Source organism: Neofelis nebulosa, chromosome 9 (genome assembly GCF_028018385.1).
Source record: "Neofelis nebulosa isolate mNeoNeb1 chromosome 9, mNeoNeb1.pri, whole genome shotgun sequence".
NCBI classification, from domain to species: Eukaryota; Metazoa; Chordata; class Mammalia; order Carnivora; family Felidae; genus Neofelis; species Neofelis nebulosa.
In genome coordinates this window covers 106439883-106462985 of record NC_080790.1, presented here as the reverse complement: position 1 = coordinate 106462985, position 23103 = coordinate 106439883, and the positions used below count along the sequence as shown (strand labels likewise).

Sequence of the window (23103 nt, the reverse complement as noted above, 5' to 3'; positions counted from 1 at the left end):
CCTCACAGGTCTTAGTTCTGCCTCATGGTTTGAAGGCTCTCCCTGTCTGCTCCTGCCTCCTCTCCCTTATCCCTGATGAAGTTAGCGCTCCCTTCAGTGTAGAATGATGCTAAGCCTTTGGATCTGCACTTTTCTACAGCTCTCGTCTCACTATAGAATTCTCTGGGTGATAGCAGTGGACTTTGTATACATGTTTCAGTAATTTCTGCACTTTTTGCAGACTGCAAGAAGCGAAAGAGGATTGGCCCTAAGATCCATTGGGACTGTGTCTTTGAGGCCCAAATATAAGCTGTTTCAGAAGACAAAGTGTAAGGGAGTGATATAGCATGCAGCTGGTGTAAAGGCAGGCATTTTTAAAAGCTGAACTACTGAAGTAGGAAATGTGTATATTCAGAGGGAAATTCCATGGAAGTCCTTTGAGGTTCCTTTCCCTTCAATGACTCTGTTCAACTTAGACTACCATCTCCAGATAACAATAGCTCAAAACATTCTTTCCTCGACCTGCCTCTTCAGATATATGTCTTCTCTGTCACTTTATTTCTAATCATTTGCTCAGTGCGGTTTATAATTCTGGAACAAATTGTGGTTTAATTAGGAGCGTTTTACTGAAAAGGATTTTCCAGCTTGTGGTCATGCTCCAAGCCCATCTGCCAAGAGCACATCTCCTGTTGTTCTTAGAATTTTAGGTGGTGGCCGGGGGTTGTGGGGGGGTGTTAGAGAAAAAGTTATTCGGGCACTTGTTGAAGAATGATAGGGCAGACTGTGGTCAAGAGATGACTGCAGCGGAGGTTATACACTACTCGGGGAGAGGTTGAGCTCCACTCTGAATACAATGAGGAAGGGGGGGATTTATAGCCAAGGAGCAGGTGGAAGTCACCTGGAGACGGTGGAAGTTGAGGCACCTGATCAGATATCAACGGTGATCGCATCCTGACGGTAGGAGATTCTGGCTAAACCAACTTAGCAGGATTCCAACTAAAATCAATCAATGCAAAGACAGACATGGAAGCCCAAAAGTGGAGGTCTGGCTGGGAAGAAGATGCAGAGGACCCCACCTAAGGTTTGCTCAAGGAGAGAATCTTTGGTGGCAGGGGAGAGGTATGGGGAGGAAGGGGACATATTTGATTTTAATGTTTGTTGTAAATATTTATTACAAAAGTAGTTCTCTTCCTCCCTGGCTCTGAGTAAGTTTGTCATCTTTAATTTTTCCTTATTTTAATTGCTAAAATCACTAAGTTTTGGCTAACATGACAGTTTTCCTGTCCAAGTAAATTACTTTCAGTGACCACCCACTCCTCCTTAAAAGTGTGTTTCGTTGACCTTGTTCTTCCTTCTGCAAGCTAAGACATAGTGACTGAATATCCTAGGAATAATTGCTTCAAGTGTTCCATGGCAAGAATCAGGGAGCCCGTCCCAGGGTCCTGCCACAACACAAGAGCTCTCTCAGAATGTGACATTCCAGATTTGGCTTCAGAATACCCACATTAGAGGTTCTTCAGGGAGGGAGAGGGACAGAGACAGACACAGTCTGGCATCTCACACTGGCAGACCTTAAAAATTTAATCCCAGAGCTTTACGTCTGTATCTGGAAGTAAACAGGAAAGTGGAAATTCACAAATACTGATTCCCATACTTTAAGCAATCAGAAACACGGAGTTTGACTCTCTTATGTGGCCCATCCACGCCCATCCTCCCCCGACGCCAATTCAAATCTTACTTGAGCGGACTACAAATTACCACAGCCAAAAATAGGGTCAGAGGCCTTGTTAATAATAAGCACCATCAAGTTAAATTTCAGGGTTTTAAAAGATATATAACTTGAAAAATCAGGAAAGGTGTTATGCTTTTCCCATGCTGCTTTTCAGTAGCCTTCATCGACTCTTCTAAGCCAGGTCACTTGGAATGTTGAGGATATTTCTTTGTTTCTTTCTTTCTTTCTTTCTTTCTTTCTTTCTTTCTTTCTTTCTTTCTTTCTTTCTTTCTTTCAGTAATCTCTACATCCAACATGGGGCTCGAACTCACAACCCTTAGGTGAAGAGTTGCGTACTTTTCTGACTGAGCCAACCAGGTGCCCCGACATTCTTTGTTTCTGAAGAAAGGAAAAAATGAAATGGTTGGGGGAAAAAATGGAAAAAGTGAAATGATTAAAATTTTCCACTTGATATCAGAAAAAGAGTTCACTGTATCTCCATCATTGCTGAAATGAGCAAGTTACATACTCATGGATGGTTATTGAGGGGGAGACATTTTCATTTCTGTTCCTATAAAATTTAGAACAACAGGTCTGGCACCTTGTGCAGCTTGCCAAATAACTTCCTGGATTGCCCTCTCACCATCTGAGAGCATCATCCACCCCGTCAGGGAGGTGCAGGGCAGGGGCTCCTAACCCCAACAGTATCTCCTTGGGCCACTACTCACCAACTGAAGAGGCTAGAAGCTAAAACTGTGTTCTGAGGGCTGAGCCTGTGTGCCTGACTTAGCCTGAGGCTGGCTTGTGCGGGGGAACAAACATGACCTGACCTCCTTGTGCAAAAAACAAAATTTCACTGAGCCGTGTGCGGTAGTAATTTACAAACTCTGGATTTCCTCCATACTTCGCTCCCAGATTTGCATTCTGGAGCAGTGGAAGTAAGCACACAGTAGTACTGTTCCTCATTGTGAAGAGATGCTCTCCCTGCCGCCACGGAGATGTGTCTCTGCTGCTTATTATCTGTGTCCTCTTGGGCAACTTGCTAACCTCAGGATCAGTTTACTCATCCATAATGTAGTGATGGTGGTATTTACCTCCTTTGTTCTTGGATGATTAATTGTAACTGATAACTGGCAACATTAGTAATAGTTACTGGTACAATGTTATTAACAGTCAAGAAAAATTTACTGGGTTCAGATTATGCCTGAAGCACTCAAATGCCCAGAGGTAGCCTGTGAAATGGGCAGTTGTTACTGGTTGTTCTCCCTGCTTTTGGGAATGAAGAAACAGAGCTCAAATAAGCTTGTAAGTGTCCAGCCACATCTGGATCTGGTCTGTCTGATCCTGAAACCAGTGTGAAATGCCCAGTGGTTTCTGGTGTCCATGAAGTGATTTTTGTGCTATGGACACATGTTTCTACCACATCCCAAAGTAAGCTGTGATACAGAGATGCGTACCACTAGATAGGATGAATGGAACAGGGGTTTAGCCTGAAGGAAGGGAAAGAAATATGTGAAGGACTTCAAATTACAGGCAAATTTAGCAGTCAGTCACTCTGTGGACAGCCAAAATGTTCCATAAAGTTGACAAAAGTGAGCTTCAGAGCTGCTACTTGTGATCCTAGTGGCCAAAGCAATGCAGGAAAGGCCGTCATGGGACTGTCTGCCGGATCATAAAGGAAGCAACAGATCAGGAAAAACCATTTTACTTGGTACTAGATCCTAGAAAACACTCTGACGTGATGTACGCAGCTGTGAAAAACACCCCTCCGAAATAACCTGTTAATAAGTACCATCTGTGCAGCTTGGGGGATTCACAGGGAGGCCTCAAGACATACTGTAATAAAACCTAAAAAGTTTCCAGCACCTTCTAACCCTAGTGATGGTTACTGGCATTCGGTGACAAGAAGAGCAGAGCCTCCAGATACGACTGCTGAACAGTTACCTGGGCCCAGCCCTGACAATGGCACCCTCCCTTCTGGGCCTCAGAGCAGGTACGATTCAAATGTGTGCTTTGGTGGAGCCAGCAATCCCAGCTCTGCCCTGTCAGCTATTCTGTACTGGACACGACGCTTCATTGCTGTGTCTTGACGGCCTCCTTTATAACATAGGAGTAAGAATAGTACCCTCCTGGTAGGAATGGTGGGAGGTGAATAAGGTAATGTGTCTGAAGTGCACGTAGCATCGCCTGGCGCTCAGTAAGCATATCTGCTAGTAAAAGCTGGCTCAGGGGCACAGAGGCAGTACTCTGTGTATTTGGTGCCACAGACGCCTTGGGGGTTGCTTATCAATGTACCAAAACTGTATATATCCATCTTGGTTTCTGGTTGAGCATTAGATAGGCGGAGCAAAGGTTTATATTCAGTTTAAACAGTTTAACCTAGTAGGGACATCTGTCTAAAGAATCAAAGGCCATGGAAAGGAATACAAAAGCTGCGAATGCTCTTAACGTTACGTGACCAGTCTCTTCACAAGGTAATAGTGCATAGCAACGGTCTGGGTTGGAACAGCCATGACCAGTGTCTTCCTACTCCTCTGTAGAATGTGAGCTGAGAAGCCCCAGTGTCTATCATCTCACATGGTCTATAAATTAGAAGGGAGATTAACAAATGCAGTGAACATTCTGGATCCTTCCAGGGGGAGACCATACCCATGAGGGTAAAAAACAACTTCTGGACCCATCTGTTATAACAGGTCTATAAATCATTTCTGCTGACAGAATGTCATCACCAAGGGCTTTAGTTCTAACTTGAAACCAAGTAAAAAAATTGTGATTCTGAGAGAGGAAGCGTTTGTGCAGAATCAGAAAGGCTCCGCTACCTCTAGCCAATTCCTCTGGAATAAAGAGCTGAAATAAATAGGCCATGTGGCATCACTTGGGCTCTGAAGTTCCAGGATCTTGATAGAAAGCACTAGCTCCTGGTTAACCATTCCAGACTCCACCTGTGTCCCTAGTCTGTCGTCTGTTTTCATGCCAGTGGTTTATAATGTTATTGAAGTTTGATAAGACCTCTAGTGGCGTTTCGGTAACTCAGATGTCACTTGTCTCTCTCCAACTTTAACAGAGCCCTTTTCTCTTCCTGTCAGTTCTTATCAAACCAGGAAACAAGAACAGTGAGCCCCAAGTTTCCCCAAAGGTGGAGCCTGCAAATGCAGGGTTCGTTTACTGACCGTCCAGAAATCTGCTGGTAATTGACACAAATTAAAAAACACCTTTATTCAACAAGATTTGTTGATTTGTTTCCAGTACTTTATAGCCCCATGTGGTTCTCATAGCTACCATGTGTAGCTGTGCCCGCCTGGCACATTTGCATCATCAATGAAAGTCTATTGGACAGCACTGATCTAGTCTAAAGCCTTGCGGAATTGGCAGAACATTTAAATGAGATGGTATTTGTGAAATGTCTTGCACAATAGCCCCAAATTAAATAGTACTAGCTGTTTTCTAATGACTACTACAATTTATTCAGCACTTGGCTTGTCCCAGGCACTTAGGCTTTCTCAATTGTGAGAGCCCTATAAGGTTGGGATCCATTTTCTTAATTTTACAGATGGGAAAAGTGAAGCTTGGTGAGGTTAGGCAGCACCACCACCCAGATTCTCCAGCAGATGCCTGCTGAGGAGACTGGCACTGGAGCCCAGGAACTGTGAACTACAAAGCCTGGACCCCAGCACCACCTCTAGAAAGAGAGTCCCCTTTCTAGAAAACAGGAGACCCCTGCTATGATGTGAATGTCTCCACCCATTCCACCTCTCTTTATCTCCCCATCCAGTCACAAGCACAAAAGAGCCTCTGCACAGCTGTTTAAGTAAAGTGGTGTTGACACGTTGATTAGCCAGCCCCAAGTCCCTTTCCCTAGCTGGTGGTAAGACTTGACCATTCCCTGTTTGATGATGAGGCCCCACAGTAGAGAGTTGTAGCATTTGTAATGCTGGTGAGTAATGACGGTGGGTAAGAGGGCAGGAGAGCAAAGGTAAGAAAGAGCACAAATAGGGGCATCTGGGTGGAGCAGTGTCCGACTCTTGAGCTCAGCTCAGGTCTCAGGGTCCTGAGTTCAAACCCCGTGTGTGCTCTGCATTGGATGTGGCGCCTACTTAAAACAATAAATAAATAGACACACAAGTAAAATAAACTCAACCACCTGTTACCTGGAAGCCCCACTGAATACCTGCCTCCTCTTCAGAGTATTCAGTCTGCTGAGATTTCTGACATTCCTCATATGAAGAAATGGGATTAAATTTTGTTTCACCAAAATACTTTTAGAATTGAAACAGGAAAAATATTTTAATGTACGTCATCTCGAAAGTGACCTGAATCTTTGAAAGACAGGTTGTGATATTAAGTAATGTTGAAGTGGCATGTGTTAATAGGGGGAAATATGCTAAAAACAGTGTTGAGACACACAGCTTTTAAATATACTCTAGCCCATGGGGCGCCTGGGTGGCTCAGTTGGTTGAGCATCTGACTTCAGCTCAGGTCGTGATCTCGCAGTTTGTGAGTTCGAGCCCCGCGTCAGGCTCTGTGCTGACAATTCAGAGCCTGGAGCCTGCTTCCGAGTCTGTGTCTCCATCTCTCTCTGCCTCTCCCCTGCTCATTCTCTGCCTCTCTCTCTGTCAAAAATAAATAAACTTTAAAAAATATATATATATATACTCTAGCCTTGATGAAATGGCAGAAGTGCCTCAGGAAGCCCAACGGAGCACCGAGCAGGGATCCTTGAGGCAGGAAAAGGTTTTTGCCTGTAGTGATTCCAGCCAGAGTGATTCTTCGTGCCTCTCAAATAAAATGCCTCACCCTGGTCCCCTGCCTGTTCACAGTTCCACAAAAGGAATTCCTGTGCCTTTCACCCTGTCTCTCTCAGGGGCCTAAGGAAAGAACGAGGTTGGGCTGGAGGAGTTAACTAGTCCTTGAGCTCTAAAGTGTGGCTGTGTCGAATTTTAGGAGTCCTGTGAGAACTGAAATTCTGAGCTCCCTGGAGGAAGTTCTGTTCTGGTTTGTCTCCTTACTAGAGAATCCCATCGCCATTTGTTAACTGCCAAACGGATTTGCAAAGGAGGAGACCAGCTTCCTTTGATGACCCACCGCCCTGCCATGCCCAAGTCTGGAGGGGGGTTTTCCTGACAAGGAGACTGAGAATATTACTGCCTCAGCTAGGTCACAGGGCCACAACCCTAGTTGTGGTCAGTAACTCTCCTTGTGACTCTGTGTGAAATTTAACACAGCTGGTAGGGGAAAAAAAGAATGGAGATTGTGTACTTAAACTCACCCTGAGGGCCAGGTTCTTCTGCGTGTTCCTGGGAGTGGAGAAAAACCTAAATAGATTAGGTTTCCTTCCATGATTGCTGCATACTCAGATTTGTTCTGATTTTTATGGGGAGTTTGAACACGTTTAGTCCAAGAATCTTGTGGACAGAGCAGACAACATTATTGTGAACTTTGTTGGGAACCTTGTCTTTAGCATGGGTCAGGGCTCCTTGGAGCTCCCACAGAGAATTTCTCTTCTGGCAACTGCTTCTCCTAACAACCAATGTGTTTTTATCTGTGAACTGTATGGGTTCCTAGTCAATGGTGTTTTCTCCCTTTTTGCTTTGGTTGCTAGGGAGCCCAGACCCAAATTAGTATCCTGTTTTAACTGTTTGGGATCTTATGGTAAGCCTTTTTGGAGCTATCTTTTGTTTTGACCTTACTCTACTTTTCTACCTTATTTTTCTTTTCTTTGTCCAGATTCTTATCCTGGTTTGGAAATGATTTCCTTGTAGTGGCATTCAAACACTGCTTCTGGTCCAGTGGGTATTCTTGGGAGGTACCTCAAAGCCACACCCAAACTCTGAGATGAGCTTGTATGAATTATAAAAAGGAGCCTGTCTGCCAGGCAGACAGCCTCATTGCAGTGCCCTTGTATTTGTACATCTGTCTATGGCAGCCTTCCAAGGACTGACCCTGATGGATTCTGGGCTTGGTACAACCCCCTCAACCTGAGTAATTTCTTGTTTATCTGTTTTGTCTGTTGGCCTACTGAAAAATGTTTTATTTGAAACAGGATATCGTGTGTTCATTTATTTTCGAGCACAGGACTTTAGTTTCAGGGTGCCTTTGATGTGCTAGGCACTCAGAACGCAAATGTGAACCAGAATGTCTCAAGGACCCTGCCATGTGGAAGTTACACTCTGGTGTGAAAGCTACACGATAAGTCAATAAACAAAGAAATAAAAATAATTGCAGATTGTGATTGGTGCAATCGAGGATATAATCAGGATACTGTAATAGAGAATAAAATGAGAGCCTTTTTAAGGAGGTGTTAGGAAAATCCCCTCTGAAGACAGGTGAGGCCAGGTCTGCAGGATAAAGAGGCTCTACTTATGCCTAGGGCAGTAGGAAGGGACTTCCTAGGTAGTGGAAGCTGCAAGTGCAAATGCCCTGAGGCTAGAAAGAGCTAGGGAGGAGTTCAAGGAAAAGAGTTCCCATGGATTGAGTGAAGCAGAAGGAAAACAACAGAAAGTGGCATGATAAACAGTCTGAAGGACCCAGATTGTCTAGGAACTTTGAGACCCTGGTAAGGAGTACGATTTTATCCTAAATAATTCAGGAACCCATTGAATGGGTTTAACGCACTGATGAAAAGTTTAAAGAGTCAATCTGGCTGTTGTGGGAAGAAAGAAGAGAAGCGGTAAGATCAGACCTTGGGTGCAATAATGATGGTTTGGACCGAAGTGGTGGTAAGATGGAGTAAAGTGGATATACATGAAATATGAAGGAGACTCGTTAATGGAAGTGAGAGAGGAAAGTCAAGAATACTCTGGTTCAATAAATCAGTAGATACTGAACAGGAAGAGGTGAAGAAGTCAAACGAATATAGGAGAATGTGTTCTGTTGTGCTAGGGGCTAGAAGGATCAGGTGAAATGGCCCAAGAGTGGGATGTTAGGAATTGAAATTTCAAGGCGGTAATGATAAGCTCTGGGGTACTTCGTAACTGATAAAGAAAGAAAAAAAAACATTACAGTTACAGAGGCCAAGGAATTGAAAGTTCCACCTCAAAATAAGTTGAAAAACTATTCTTATCATGTGTGTTTCATGGATCACTACAGATCCTTATTTAGAATAGGATAGAGTGCACATAAATAATAACTATGGTGGCTGGTTCATTGTGAGTCTACTCTGTAAATACCATTTTAGGACATACTTTTGAATGTTGTGCACCAGAATTCTGTACTACCATAAAGATACTGCTTGGGGAGTATTTGAAAATGTGTGAATTCTCCTATTTTAATTAGTTGCTGATTCTTGTTTCTCAATCAGTAATGACACCAGACTCCCTACCACTTTGTAGGTCAAGTTTAATACCTTTTGTGTGGTATACAGTACCCTTCTGATCTAGCCTTATTATGTGTCCAGTCTCATCCACTGCTACTCTTGTGAGGTAGTCTAACCACACCAACTCCTCAGAAGTTCCCACTGTCGGATCAAGCCTACATGTCCTTGCAAATGCTGCTCTCTGCTCCTCATGGATAACTTCTACCCATGCTCTAAGACCTACATAAAGTGTAATCTTCTGGGTCAAGCCTTTTCAAAAAGGTCGCACCATTCAAAATGCTATCATTGTGGGTCATGTATTGGCAATATCATGTTGTTAGTAATTTGCTGCCACAAATGTAAATTTGAACCATACGTTATGGATAGTAGCTACAGTTTGCTGAATTGTAATTGTGTGTCAAGTACTTTACGTTTATCAACTCCTTTAATTCCTACAAGCCTGAAAGGTATGTGTAAATACCTCCATTTATTAGATAAGGATTCTGAGACTTAGGGCTTTTCTAGGAGACGATAAAAAATAAATGGCAGAACTGGGTTTTGAGTCCAAAAGCAAAGGTCATCCCATGCCCTCATTCTTTGTATTTTTCATTGCTATGTGTGCAGTGCTTAGCATGTATCTGGCATGGAATTGAAATGGGTATGATATTCTTCTCCTGTCAGAAGACCACCCAAACAAATTTGAAGTCTGACTTTGTACAAGGCCCCTGGGACTCCAAATTCTGACACTTTATGGTGGCCCAGTATCTTGACATTGGATTTACCTTGATGAATGTCTCTGCTTCCCTAAAATTTAGAGAGCTCTGTTTTGATTGGTGAAATCTGAACTACCCTTAAAGTCTTAATCCTGTAATTGCTCTTTATTTGTTTTAAGTCACTGCCCTGATCCATGTTTGGCAGACAGGTTCCCTATTGTTTGCTCTGTGATTATCTAAGAGGACAAGTTCTTTAGATCATGAGAAGGACATGTGGATTTGTTGACACATGGGTGCCAAGGCTTGGTGCAATGCAATCAGAGGGCAGAAGGTATCTGGGTTCATTTCGTGAATATTCTTTTACTTTCATTGTTATAAAATTTTCCTGCCGCTCATAAGCACAATGGCGCTTTCTTGCTAAAGACCAGGGATCCTTTGCCAAGTGTATTATAGCTTCCCTTGGGCCCCTGCATGTGGCTAACGTTTTTTCTTGATTCAGATTTTGATTCTGTAGGTTTCAAACATAGTTTCTGGTGTCAAAGGCCATAACAGTGCTTCTCAAACTTTAGCGTGCATTAGAATCACCTGGAGGTGTTGTTGGAACACAGATTTCTGAGCTCTACCCCTGGAGACTCTGATTCAATCCATGTGGGCTGGAGCCCTAGACTCTACAGTTCAACCTAGACTCTACAGTTGATGCTCTTGGTCCAAGGACTACACTTTGCGTAGCTCAAAACCCTGCTCAAGCTCTGGTTTACTGGACACCAAATGAGATTGGACATAAAAGCAAAAATTTCAGCAGTTTTCTGAGTAAGGATCTGAATGCTGAGTTGTGTAGACAAAAAAGAAAAAAAACATAGACTAAAAAAATTATCTCCTGGTTTTTTACATTATATTAAATACAGGCAATGGTACCTCTTTTGTGGAGGGAGACCAGTTGGCTAGAATCTGGGAGTCCTTCTTCCTTCTCTGAGTTCTTCTTGCAATGTCCTAGAGAAACTTTATTCTCTGTGATCAGTCTTTCAACATAAAAGTGAATGCAAAGAGTTTTCAAGATGAAAATACTCCATGATAAGAAATGTGGTCATTAAGGTTTAGGATGCAAAAGCGTGATTTCTCATTTTCCCTCATTTAGAGGCTAAAAGGTACTTGCATTTTTATTATATTCAAAGTGGTATGAGTCATACAGATCAACAAATTTATTTTTAACAGGAATCCTTTGTGTTTGAACCCAACTGCCTCTTCAAAGTGGATGAATTTGGCTTCTTTCTGACCTGGAGAAGTGAAGGCAAGGTATGGCACAAGAACAGCAAGTTGTTCTTTCCTGCTCTCTGGTTTAAACTACTTTATTTCTCAGCAAGCAGGCAGAATGCCTCTTGAGAGCATGGACCCTCTGCTTATTCATTACTTCAAGATTTTAAAAACGTACTTCCATGTGCTGGGCATTGGGGATACAGTGCTGATCAAGGACAATATCTTAGACCTCATAGATTCCAGTCTAGGAGAAAAAGCAGGCATTACAAAAAAAAGTAGAAGTCATTGAGTCCTGTGAAAGAGAAGGTCAGGTTGTTACAAGAGTTAAAAACAGGCAGATCTGATTTAATCTTGGGAATTAGGAAGGTTTCCTAGAAGAGATATTCAAGCTGAGTCTCAAAAGCACATTAAGAGGATGGTCATCTTGTTATACCCCAGGACTTCACTCAATACACAGCACAGTGCACACATTTAATGAATCTTTGAACTGAATTTAACACAGTATAATTGGAATTCTATAAAAGCATTATTCCCACTTAATATTTCATGTACACACATATATTTAATGATATATATATATATATATATATATATATACACACACACACACCAGTAATATAGTATTATATGCATAAAGGTAACATCACTTTTATTATAAAAGTAATAATAAATAATTATGCAGACTTACATTCATATATATGAACATATACATATATATGTATATTTGAATGTAATATATTGAAATTGAATGGTCTTGACTATTTATGATCATTGGGTATTGCAATTACTATCCTTTATTTTTCACTCCCCCTCTACCTTACTGTCATTGGTGTTGCCTTCATCATCATGTACCTCATCTGTGCCACAAGTCTGGCAGGATTTTGCCTCACTGCTGTATTATATTCTCTCTTTTCAGGAAGGACAAGTTCTAGAATGCTCCCTCATCAACAGTATTCGATTGGGAGCCACCCCAAAGGTACCTGTGATTGGTGTTTGCTGTTCTTCTAAACACAGATTTCCTTAGGTTGGAAAAGGTTTCTAGAATGCTATTTTAACCTGTTATTGCCCAAACTCATCAGCTGGGAGTTAAGAAAACACACAGTTCAGAAATCTTTTCATCTATGGAGTGCCTAGGTAGCTCAATGGGTTAAGCATCCAACTTCAGCTCAGGTCATAATCTCCCGGTTTGTGAGTTCCATCCCCACATTGGGCTCTGTGCTGACAGCTCAGAGCCTGGAGCCTATTTCAGATTCTGTGTCTCTCTGTCTGTCTGTCCCTCTCTCACTCATGCTCTGTGTCTTTCTCTCTCAAAAATAAATAAACATTTAAAAAAATTTTTTTAAAGAAATCTTTTCATCTGTACCTTTTGGGTGGTTTGGATTGCATTACATTTAGTTATATTAGAAACGTTGTTCACCTTTCAGAGAGAGGATGCTTTCATGGTATCAGCATCAAAGAAACCGTTTCCTTAACTCAGAAATTAATTTGTCAAGGGCCCCCTCCCTCCGCTGCCATTTTTTTTTCTTTTCAGCAAACAGTGAGCCACTTCTGGTCTGTGGTTGATGTGGAAATTTAAATAGCTTGGGTAGTTTCATATTTGTGCACCTGTGCACGCAGACATTGGCTCACCTTGGAGGCTCAGTTTGCCTCTGAGAGAAAAAGATGACAGAGCATATAAATCAGTCTTCTTCACAGTGATTGATTTGTTTGAATAAGAAGCTGTTTGCATAGTGGTGCTAGGAATTTAAAAGCTGGCTTTTTTCTAGAATATTAAAGCACAGTATTTATTCCCATTTTCATAATAGCCCTGCAGGTTTTTAGATGTTGAAAACAAAATTATGTTCCTCATTTTGTTCCTCTTTGTCTTTTTTAAAGCTGTCCTCTTTTTATGTTAGTTAAAATTTCTGTGTAACTATGTTGGCATTTCCTTCTGAGTTCTCCTGGAGGACAAAACGCTATTTTATTTGGTATTTAGGGTAAAATTACACTGTCATCATTCCAAATGAAGATGCCATGGCTTCTAGAGATGAGCATACTTTCTGTGTCCAGGTTACTTGACAGACTTAATCTTATTTTTTAATGACCCTTGATTGCTGGCCGTGGCAAAGCCCATGTTTATTTGCATGAGACCTCAGTCACTGTCCTCTGCTGAGAGACCCCTTTGATCTTTGTGGACATAAGCAGGTCCCAGTCACAACCTTTCCATCCCATTTTCATATACCAGGCCCTGTAATAATTACAACCAAGAACCTAAAGACAGACCCTCACACCTAGTTTTCTAAATCAATAGTATTATAATACCTTTCTTACCAAATGAGTTCAAGTAATGTGTAGTGTTATAAGTTTTACCTCTACAAGCTTTAGAATAATGCTAGATATCTGGGCATTCTAGGTAAAAAGAAAACATTTGTCCTGTGTATTTTTACATCAGATGAGCAATGTTTCTTCCAGTCTTTGATCTAACAATTTTTTCCTGTGTGTATATATATGTCTATACAGGATCCCAAAATCCTGGCTGCTCTTGAAGCTGTTGGAAAGTCAGAGAATGATCTGGAAGGGCGAATAGTTTGTGTCTGCAGTGGCACAGATCTGGTGAACATCAGTTTCACATACATGGTGGCTGAAAATCCGGAAGTAACTAAGGTAGCCTCAGTGAAAGCACCTCTCTCCCTTTCCCCCCCAAGATGTATATGGATGGTGTGCATAATCTTTATGTATAATGTCATTTTGATTTATATATTAAAAGTTGTATAGTAATTTAAGATTTAAAAAATCTATTTCCATTGCCTAGCTGAACATTGGCGTAGAAAATTCAGCAAGCACCAGGCTTTTAGAGTATCACTTCCATATACCAAGAATCCAAATACCTCTGTGGATATGTTGTAGAGAAAACTAGCCCAGGACCTCTCTCACACTAGAATGTGCACAGGAGTCACCTGGGAATTTGTTAAAATGCACATTCTGATTCGGTAAGTCTGAGATAGGGATAAAATTCTCCCTAACAGGTTCCCAGCTGATACCGATGATGCTGGTCGGAGAACCACATGAATAGCAGGGGACTAGATCAGCACTGCCCGGTAGAAATGTAAATCAAGCCACAGATATCATTTACATTTCCTAGCAGCCACATTTAAAGAGTAGGAAGGAACAGGTGAAATTAATTTCAATAAAATAGTTTATTCAGCACAGTATACCCAAAATACCGTCGTTTTAATGTGAAATCAAAATAAAACTTATTAATGACATATTTTACATTTTTTTATATCAAGTCTTCAAAATGTGATGTGTGTTTTCAATTCAAACCAGCTACATCTGAAGTGTTCAATAGCTGCATATGGCTGATGGCTATCATGGTAGAGAGTTCAGGTCTAGACGGTAAAGATATTCAAGCTCCAATCCCTGCCCCTATAAGTTATTGAAGTATTGGATCATGATCCATCTTTTAATACCATACCTAGCATACCATTGCCCTGGCAAGCAAGTCTGAAAGAGATTTTGTCCCAAGTAGAAAGCCTCAAACATAAATCAGTTTGCTGCAAGTCATTTGTTTTCAGGGTGGTTTTACCTCTGAACAGAGAGAGCTCTCATTATCTTTCTGTAGTAGGTGTGAAGAGGCCTTAGCCTTGATTCTCCCATTGCAGAGACCTGAGTTTGGGGGCTAAGGGAGGCGTTTCATTTTCCCACTTAATCGTATAATGTAGGATTGAATAAGAAAGTCATCATTTAGAGCTGGGGGGGGGGGGGATGTACAGATAACATCATCTGACAAAACAAGACTTCTAAGACTTAACCCTGCACCCAGAGCTAACTGGTGGCAGAGTGAGTTCTACAGACTCTGAGAGCCTATAGGCTCTCTACTCCCACTCACAAAGTATGGTCCACATTCCAGCAACACAGCCTCACCTAGAAGGTCCTTACACTTTAGAGTCACCAATCCACCCAGACCTGATCCAGAATCTTTGCTTTTTTAACCAGATACACCACCCCCGCCCCCGCCAGCCCCCCCCCCCCCCGCCCCAGATGACTCAGATGTGTGGTGAAGTCTGAGGAGCTCCCAGGCTTAGGCTTTGGAGCCAGGAATGGTTGCTCCATGTTACAGGGAAGCCTTTGTTTCTGTCTTGTGGTGGTTTTGTGGGTTTTGTGCTGTTGTTCCAGGTTGCTTCACTTTGGGAGAATAGATATTGCAAAGCCTTCAAGTTCTTTTATTATCTTGCTTAGATCAACACCAGTTTGAATGGTTTCTTGAACCCTGCTGATGTCAACGTACATTGTTCCCGCTTTTTGGCATTTACGTCTGCATATTTTCTACAAAGGTCTTTTTTAGTGGCTATTTGCCATAGCAACATTCAATCCCAGAAGTCCATGTTGACCACCCACAAAGAAAAAGCCTCATTAATCAGATGCAGGTATTGAGCTGCCCAACATTTTGCAAAAAGACAGCTCTGTAGACCTGTGTTTCTTGGCTTTCATCAACCCATCACATTACAAGAAGCAGGGTGGCTCACTATAAGCTTGGGCTTTGGCATCAGGTTGCCTGGGCTCAAATCCTGGCTTTCCCCCTTAGCAGCTGTGTGATTTAGGCACACAGTTTACCTCTCTGTGCCTCATTATCTTCATCTGTAAAATGGGAATAATACCAAATATCTGCCATTAGGATTGTCATGAGGATTGCATGAGTTACTACTTGGAAAGGGCTTAGTGCAGTGTCCCTCATTGAAAGCCTTTGATGAGTGTTAGCTATTAGGATCACAGGGTCACAGAATATTATTAGGACAGGAAATGGAGTTTAGAAAGCACTTCCTAACACTTCATTTTTCAGATGAGGAGAGTGAGGCCAAGGAGTTAGCAGAACTCACCTAAGACTACACAGCGGGCTAGGCCAGAGTCTGGTTTAAAGCCCAGGCCTTCTCACTTCCCATGTGATGCTCTGGCCGTGCCACCCCACCTGATGCCCTGGGCAAGTACAGTCCTGGGAAGATGGCTTAAATCAGTAAATCCCATAACATTTTTGCTTTCCATGGTTTGATTGCTATCAATCTTAGTCCATTTTGCTTCAGAACCATGTTCGGAGACCCAGACTCATGAGTAGGTAGTATATATGTCTATCTTTGAGATAGAGGGTATGTACTAAAAGTTAAGATTTGGGGTTCTTTTCTTGATAGCATTTCCACTGAAGCTTTGACATGTGGAGGAGAAGAGAGTGAAAAAGCTTGTTATTGAGTATACATTTATGTGGGTAATCTTGCCTACTTCCTGATATCAAAACTTAAAATAACTGCATGGTTCATATCATTATGCTACCTCCAGCACTGACACTATCTTCCCTGTCCCCACCATCTTATTCCTATTCCTATGTATGTGTTACAATCCCTAACAGAACACACAAGCCATCAAGGTGAGAGGATTGATACAGAATACAACAAATGTAATGACCTCGGGTCACAGTGATGGCAGAACTCACAAATTCGATCTGGTTAAGTGAGAAATGTGGAGATGTCCCGTGTGTCTGAAATGGCACTTGCGACTTTGTGATACCACTGAAGCATGATTACAGGCTATGAGCCTGGAATCATGGTGCCACATGATACGCTAACTGCCTTCTATTCTTGCCCTGTGTTCCTGGTCAGTTTTTCACAAAAGTCCGTTAAAACAAGTCAGCATAAAATAACACATACATATCTTAGACACTTTCTTTTAACTGGAAGCATATAATGTGATTCGGTTGTTGGCCAAACTCTTAATATCAGGTATGAAGTATCTTCATTCAGTATGGGTCTGTGGATTGGGGTCCATGTCGTTTTTGCCTATATCTCACCCATGAGGCATTCGTTGCCTCAAATATCCAGTTTGGTTTCTTTGAAGTTGAAGTGAGGCTTTTAAAGACATTCATGAAGCAATGGGAGTGCAGAACCCTACAACTTTATGACTCCTTTCTCTAATCCTATTGTTGTCCACACAGTTTGAGAAAAAAACATGTTGAGCAACTCGCCTTTAAAATTTTTTTTTTCAACGTTTTTTATTTATTTTTGGGACAGAGAGAGACAGAGCATGAATGGGGGAGGGGCAGAGAGAGAGGGAGACACAGAATCAGAAACAGGCTCCAGGCTCCGAGCCATCAGCCCAGAGCCTGACGCGGGGCTCGAACTCACGGACTGCGAGATCGTGACCTGGCTGAAGTCGGACGCTTAACCGACTGCGCCACCCAGGCGCCCCGCAACTCGCCTTTAAAGACATCTTTCCAAAATATCCAACTTAGAGAAGGAACAACTCTCTTTCTTTCCACGAGCATATTTCATTGGTTCATATGGGTTTTTTATGTTTTTATTTTTGAGAGAGTGCAAGCAGGGGGAGGGGCAGAGAGATTGGAGGACAGAGGATCTGAAGTTGGATCTGCACTGACGGCAGAGAGCCTGATGGCGGGCTCAAACTCACGAACCATGAGATCATGATCTGAGCCAAATTCAGATGACTAACCAACTGAGCCATCCAGGCACCCCTGGTTCATATAGTTTTTTAATTACAATGGATATGAACAGGTTTGGAAACAAACATAAGTAACTCATAGTAAGCATGCAAGGTTAGAAAAAAGGATCCAACATATTGGACATTTGCTTACTAATTGTGAGAGGTTAGCATTCCCTGGGTGGTCAGAGTGTTTTGCTTGTTTTATGAGCATCTGATGAGTGCTGGTCTGACTAGTGAGAGATCAGTCAAGAGACTTTCTAGTATAGAACTTGCTTAGGAGTCTTTATCCTATGAGATTCTTGACTCTGTTCTTAATTCCTGGGCTCTCAGGACACTAATGACCTGACCATTCTGAAAAAACAGTTTACCAAACCTTTCATCCAGGCAGATGGGCCAACTTTTCAGTCTCATGTACTGTCCATTGAGGACCAGCTTTCATGTGGAGGAGGAACTTTTCCTGACTTTGAGCCATTTTACTTTCTTCCCCAAGAAGTTCTCTGCTCTTTCTTATCTTTTTATTTCAAGTGGGTATTTTATTTTATTTGTTTATTTATTTTGAGAGAGAGAGAGCAAGCAAGTGAACAGGGGAAGGACAGAGAGAGAATCCCAAGCAGGCTCCCCAGTGACCGTGCATAGCCCAATGCAGGGCTTGAACTCACGAACCGTGAGACCATGACCTGAGCCAAGATCAAGAATTGGAAGTTTAACTGACTGAGCCACCCAGGCGCCACTTAAGAGTCCATACTATTGCATGGTATCTGAGTTTCTCAGAGTTGAGGTTTCAAATACAGAATATTTTCCTGTACATGTGACTGGGAAAATATGGTTATGCTTTCCTATAGTAAAAGGAGGTATGGGTATAAAAGACATCTTTGTAGCTTGGCTTGTATTTTCTTCAGCCGCCTTCTCTGCTTAAAGAGCCAAGAGCTTGCCATGCGACTGTACCTCTTTGGAAGATTCGAGCTCAATGCTACATCCTTTCTCCTCTACAGAATAACTGTCTAACGGTATTGTAAACTTACGTCCAAATCTAGACCCTTCACCCACAGTCCTTGCAAGCAGCTGAGACCATCAGTGCCGCCTTTGCCTCCTGCATCAGCCCATTACAAACAGCCTTGTATCAAGAATCTAGCTGCTTCCCATCACCCCATCACTACAGCGTGCGCCAGGCCAGTGTCCTGTCTCTCCTGGTTTCTCTGCCTTGGACTTGCTCCTTTAGTCTGTTCTCAAAATAGCAGCTGGAGGGATGCTTTTAAAACGGAATTCAGATCACATCACCATAAGACTTACAAAGCCCTACAGGAAGCCACCCTCACTCTCCCTTTCTGCCCGTGTCTCCCTCTCTCTACTTCAGTATCTCCCTCCAGCTCCAGGGACTTTACATTTGCTATTCCTTTTGCCTGGAACACACTCTTCCGCCAGTTAGTGCACTGCTTTCTTGCTCACGTTTTCTCACGTCTCTTCTGGAATATCGCCTTAGCTCCCATTCTTGCCATACTGCGGCTCTCCCTCCTTTATCCAGCTGGGTTGTTTTCATAGCATTGATCACTATTTACATATCATTTATTCGTTTATTCACTTCCTCTCCTGACATCCGGGCAACGTCCTGTTCACTGCTGCATCCCCAACATTTAGAATGGTCAGTGCCCAACATTCAGTAGGTGCTCGATAAATGCCCATTTTACTGAGGTCCTTATATTGATGGAATCAATAAATTCTAACCCAGGTGATAAATGTCTAACCCTCATTGCTGTACACCTCCAGTTTTGTACAGTATAGCTCCAAGAAAAATTAGGCAAATGCTCTTTACACAAGAAGCCTGAGAAAATGTGATGGAAAGATCTGGGATTCCATGGTGTTATTTTTAGAGTCACTTTGCAAGATGTCATGGGACTGTTGCTGAGAATCCATGACAAGACTGGAGGTTTTAACCTGGTGTCTTTCCTCTCTCCAATTTAGATCATTATTTTTCTGCTTGCCTAAATCCTTCCCGTCATTCCAGTTAGAAAATTTAGCTTTTATTTCCTCTCCTTAAAAACCCTCTATTTAAAGGAATGGCTAACAGATTGCTAGCACTTCTTCCTCAAACACCTGTGCCTTTGGGTAATACGTGAGTATGATATGTAGCTATGAATGCCCATGAGTAAAAGCAGCCACATGATGGTGGTTTCCAGTTTTTTTTTTTCTAAACTACAATAAAACCCGCCCCTCCCACACTCCCCTGCCCCCTCTCCCTCTCCTCCCCCTACCTCTGCAGATAATTCTCATCTCTGCAAATAATACTGACTATGACAACTGCATTCCTTAGTTAGGAACGCAATTCCGGGGCAGGGGGGTGGTGCAGGGGGGTGGTGATGCCACCTGGGTGGCTCAGTCAGTTAAGCTTCTGACTTTTGATTGCAGCTCAGGTCATGATCTCAGTCATGGGATCAAGCCCTGTGTCAGGCTCCCTGTTCAGCAGGTAGCCTGCTTAAGATTCTCTGTCTCCTTCAGCCTCTCTCCAGCTCACACTCACTCTCTCTCTCTCTAAAATAAATTAAAAAAAAAAAAAAAAAGAATGCAACCAGCTTGGAAGGATTTTGTCTCTGGCTTGTTGAAGGGAGTTCAGATGTCTTTCATTACGTTACAGCTGGTGCGGCACAGCAAACTGAAATCACAGAGTCACTGTACATAAGATGGAAATGCAGCCCTCATTTAAAATCCCCAAAAATAAGTGTGTTATTTTATACTAAGTTGAATTTTCCTTTGATTACAAAAATAAGCTGTTTTTATGAGGTTCAAAATGCAAAGATTTACACTGAATTTAGACAATTTTCAGACTGCTCATTATACTTCACGCAGGTTGTAAATATTTGGCAAACTCTATAAATTAGGCTTTGTAAGTAAGTCCTCAAATAAGCCCATCAGTAAGTACTAAAGAAATTAAGTTACAAAACTGTTATGTGTTCTCTTTTGTTTACAAAAAAGGTAAAGTCAGATAATTTATTGCAGGTAATAAAATCTTAGTTTAGTAAATTGGGTTGAATACCAAGACCGCTTTGCTGAACTTGAATAATGTTGAGTGGAAGGCTTACTACAAAGGTTCATGGCAAAGGCCCTGAAGAACCTGTCTCCCCTCAGCTTTGTTGTTGTTGTTGTTGTTGTTGTTGTTGTTGTTCCTCCCAAACACACAGTTTCTCTTAGGGATCTGACCACTGGCCTCACCTTGGGAGCCTCTTAAAAATGCAAATTCCATGGGGTACCTGGGTGGCTCAGTCCATTAAACCTCTTTGGCTCAGGTCATGATCTGGCAGTTTGTGAGTTCGAGCCCCATGCCAGGCTCTGTGCTGACAGCTCAGATTATTCTGATATTCTCATTCTCTCTTTCTCTCAAAAATAAACACTTAATTCTCTCAACCCGTGGAATCTGAAATTCTGGGAGGCAGAACCCAGTAGTAATCTGTTTTAAACTAAACTGCCAGGTGATTCTGATGCAGGGTGACGTTTCAGTCCTGTTGGTTTAGCATACAAATGGACTTAGTCCAAAAACCACAGTGATTTTGAACTTACACAAGTTTTTATCAAATTGATTGACTACAGCAAACAGGTTAATCTATAGACCTGTGGATTCTACTGACCTAGCCATTGATTAGAATTCACTCAGTAAGAACACAAAAAGCACCATTAAAATGAATTAGTGTCTGTGACCCAAGCAATAGCTTTCTTTCAGAGCACTCCCTGTTAAGATGCTGTTTCTTGACATGCAGGTTTTTTAAAGTTTATTTATTTATTTTTGAGAGAGAAAAATGCATGAGTGAGGGAGGGGCAGAGAACAAGGGAAAGAGAGAATGGCAAGCAGGCTCTAGGCTGTCAGTGCAGAGCCCAATGCGGGGCTCAAATGCAGGAACCATGAAATCATGACCTGAGCCAAAGTCGGATGCTTAATCAACTAAGCCACCCAGGAGCCCCAGCGTACAATTTTAATTGTATTATATATGCCAGTCATTCTCAAAGTGTGGTCCCCAGACTAACAGCTCCAGCAGTACCTGGGAACTTAATCAGAGATGCAGATTCTCAGGCCCTGGCCCTACTGAATCTGTAACCAATTTTAGCTCTCCAGGCGGTTCTGGTGCACACCCAAGTGTGAGAAGCACTGCCCTGTGGAGAAGCTTAGCAAGGAGTGTTTATATCCTGCTTCTCTTTAACTCCTTGGTCTGCTACCCGGGCTCACCTGAGCCAATGCCTTTGGAATGCTAAAGTAGCTAAATTATTAATCTCAGCTTCCTGTGTTCTGATTGATTAAAGTTTTTCACCCCTTTGCCTCAGTGTTTTTTGAGGCTCAAGTCTGGGATAGGATGTGTGTGTGTTTGTGTTCTCATGTTTCCAAAACTGAAAGTTGACATGTTCTTGTTTTTACTTTAAACCGTTTTTGAATTCATGTGAAACAAAGCAGTGATGGCCAGTTAAAAAGCTCTCTTAAGGACAGAGCTGTGAATCAGCCAGTGTGTGGGCGCATGTTGTAAACTTTAAGTGCCCTGTCCTTCCTAGGTGTTTTCTTCTTGCCAAATGAGGATAATGGAGTTCATTTGGCTTATTGCTGGGTTGAATTTAGAAACCATCATCCTCTCTCTGCCTCAGGAGGGAGGGCTGCCTTCATTGGTTAATCTGTGGAGTGGGTGAAACTTGTCTCCTTGGGCCTCCCACGACCGCCTTCCATCTCTCTTGCTCCCTCGGTTCTCATTGTGCTTGTAAAGACCGTCTGTCCCAGAACCCAGTACTTCAGTGTCTCATCCATGGTGGTGCTCTGTCAGCTCTGAACTTAGTGCTTCATTGCCGTATCAACAAAAGTTGTAGTTCCTTTAAACCACCAGTTTTAAACTCAGATGCCTACAGAAGCCAGGAAGATGATGTAAATAATGAAAAAATGCCAGGTGATGACAAGGGATAGTGTAGACAGTAGCGAGTTGGGGGGTACATACACCCTCTAGGGGGTGGAGGGCAGCATCTACTTCAGCCAGTTTTCCAACTATCTAAGAACATGGGCCTTAAGGTTGCTAGATTGTTGGAGATGCTGATATTTTGTCCATAAGATACTAGACATCTGGATTTTTTTTACATGAAATCTGTTGTTAAAATGTTGACAAATATATTCATTTTTTAATGATTTTTTAAAATGTATTTATTTTAAGAGAGAGACAGCTCGAGATCAGGAGGGGCAGAGAGAGAGGGGGACAGAGAATCCAAAGCAGGCTCCACACTGTCAGCACAGAGCCTGATGTGGGGCTTGAACTCATGAATCCATGAGATCATGACCTGAGCCAATGCCAAGAGTTGGATGCTCAACCAACTGAGCCACCCAGGTGCCCTATGTTCATTTTTAAATGCCATGTATACCAAATGACAGATCTGTCTGTGGCTCATTTAGAACCTTAAGTCTAGACCTCAGCCAACATGCAGCATGAATGTACTTACAGTAAGATGAATGCTGATATTTACCTAATGTGTTCATTTCACTGACATTTTAAATAAAGATGCCTGTTGGGGCGCCTGGGTGGCTCAGTCGGTTAAGTGTCCGACTTCAACTCAGGTCATGATCTCACGACTTACGGGTCCAGGTCCCATGTCAGGCTCTGTGCTGATGGCTCAGAGCCTGGAGCCTGCTTCAGATTCTGTGTCTCCCTCTCTTTCTGCCCCTCCCCAGCTCCCACTCA

General features: G+C 42.4%; 1 protein-coding gene across 13 annotated transcripts in view; it reads left to right on the top strand.

Moving 5' to 3' along the window:
* PLCB4 (phospholipase C beta 4) overlaps window positions 1-23103 on the top strand; it is a 426442-nt gene that overhangs the window by 269419 nt on the left and 133920 nt on the right. For all 13 annotated transcript variants that reach the window (XM_058684912.1, XM_058684909.1, XM_058684911.1 and 10 more), the window contains 3 exons: window positions 10907-10987; window positions 11865-11924; window positions 13448-13591. In XM_058684912.1, the coding sequence (XP_058540895.1) occupies window positions 10907-10987; window positions 11865-11924; window positions 13448-13591 (285 nt within the window). The remainder of the gene's footprint in view (window positions 1-10906; window positions 10988-11864; window positions 11925-13447; window positions 13592-23103) is intronic.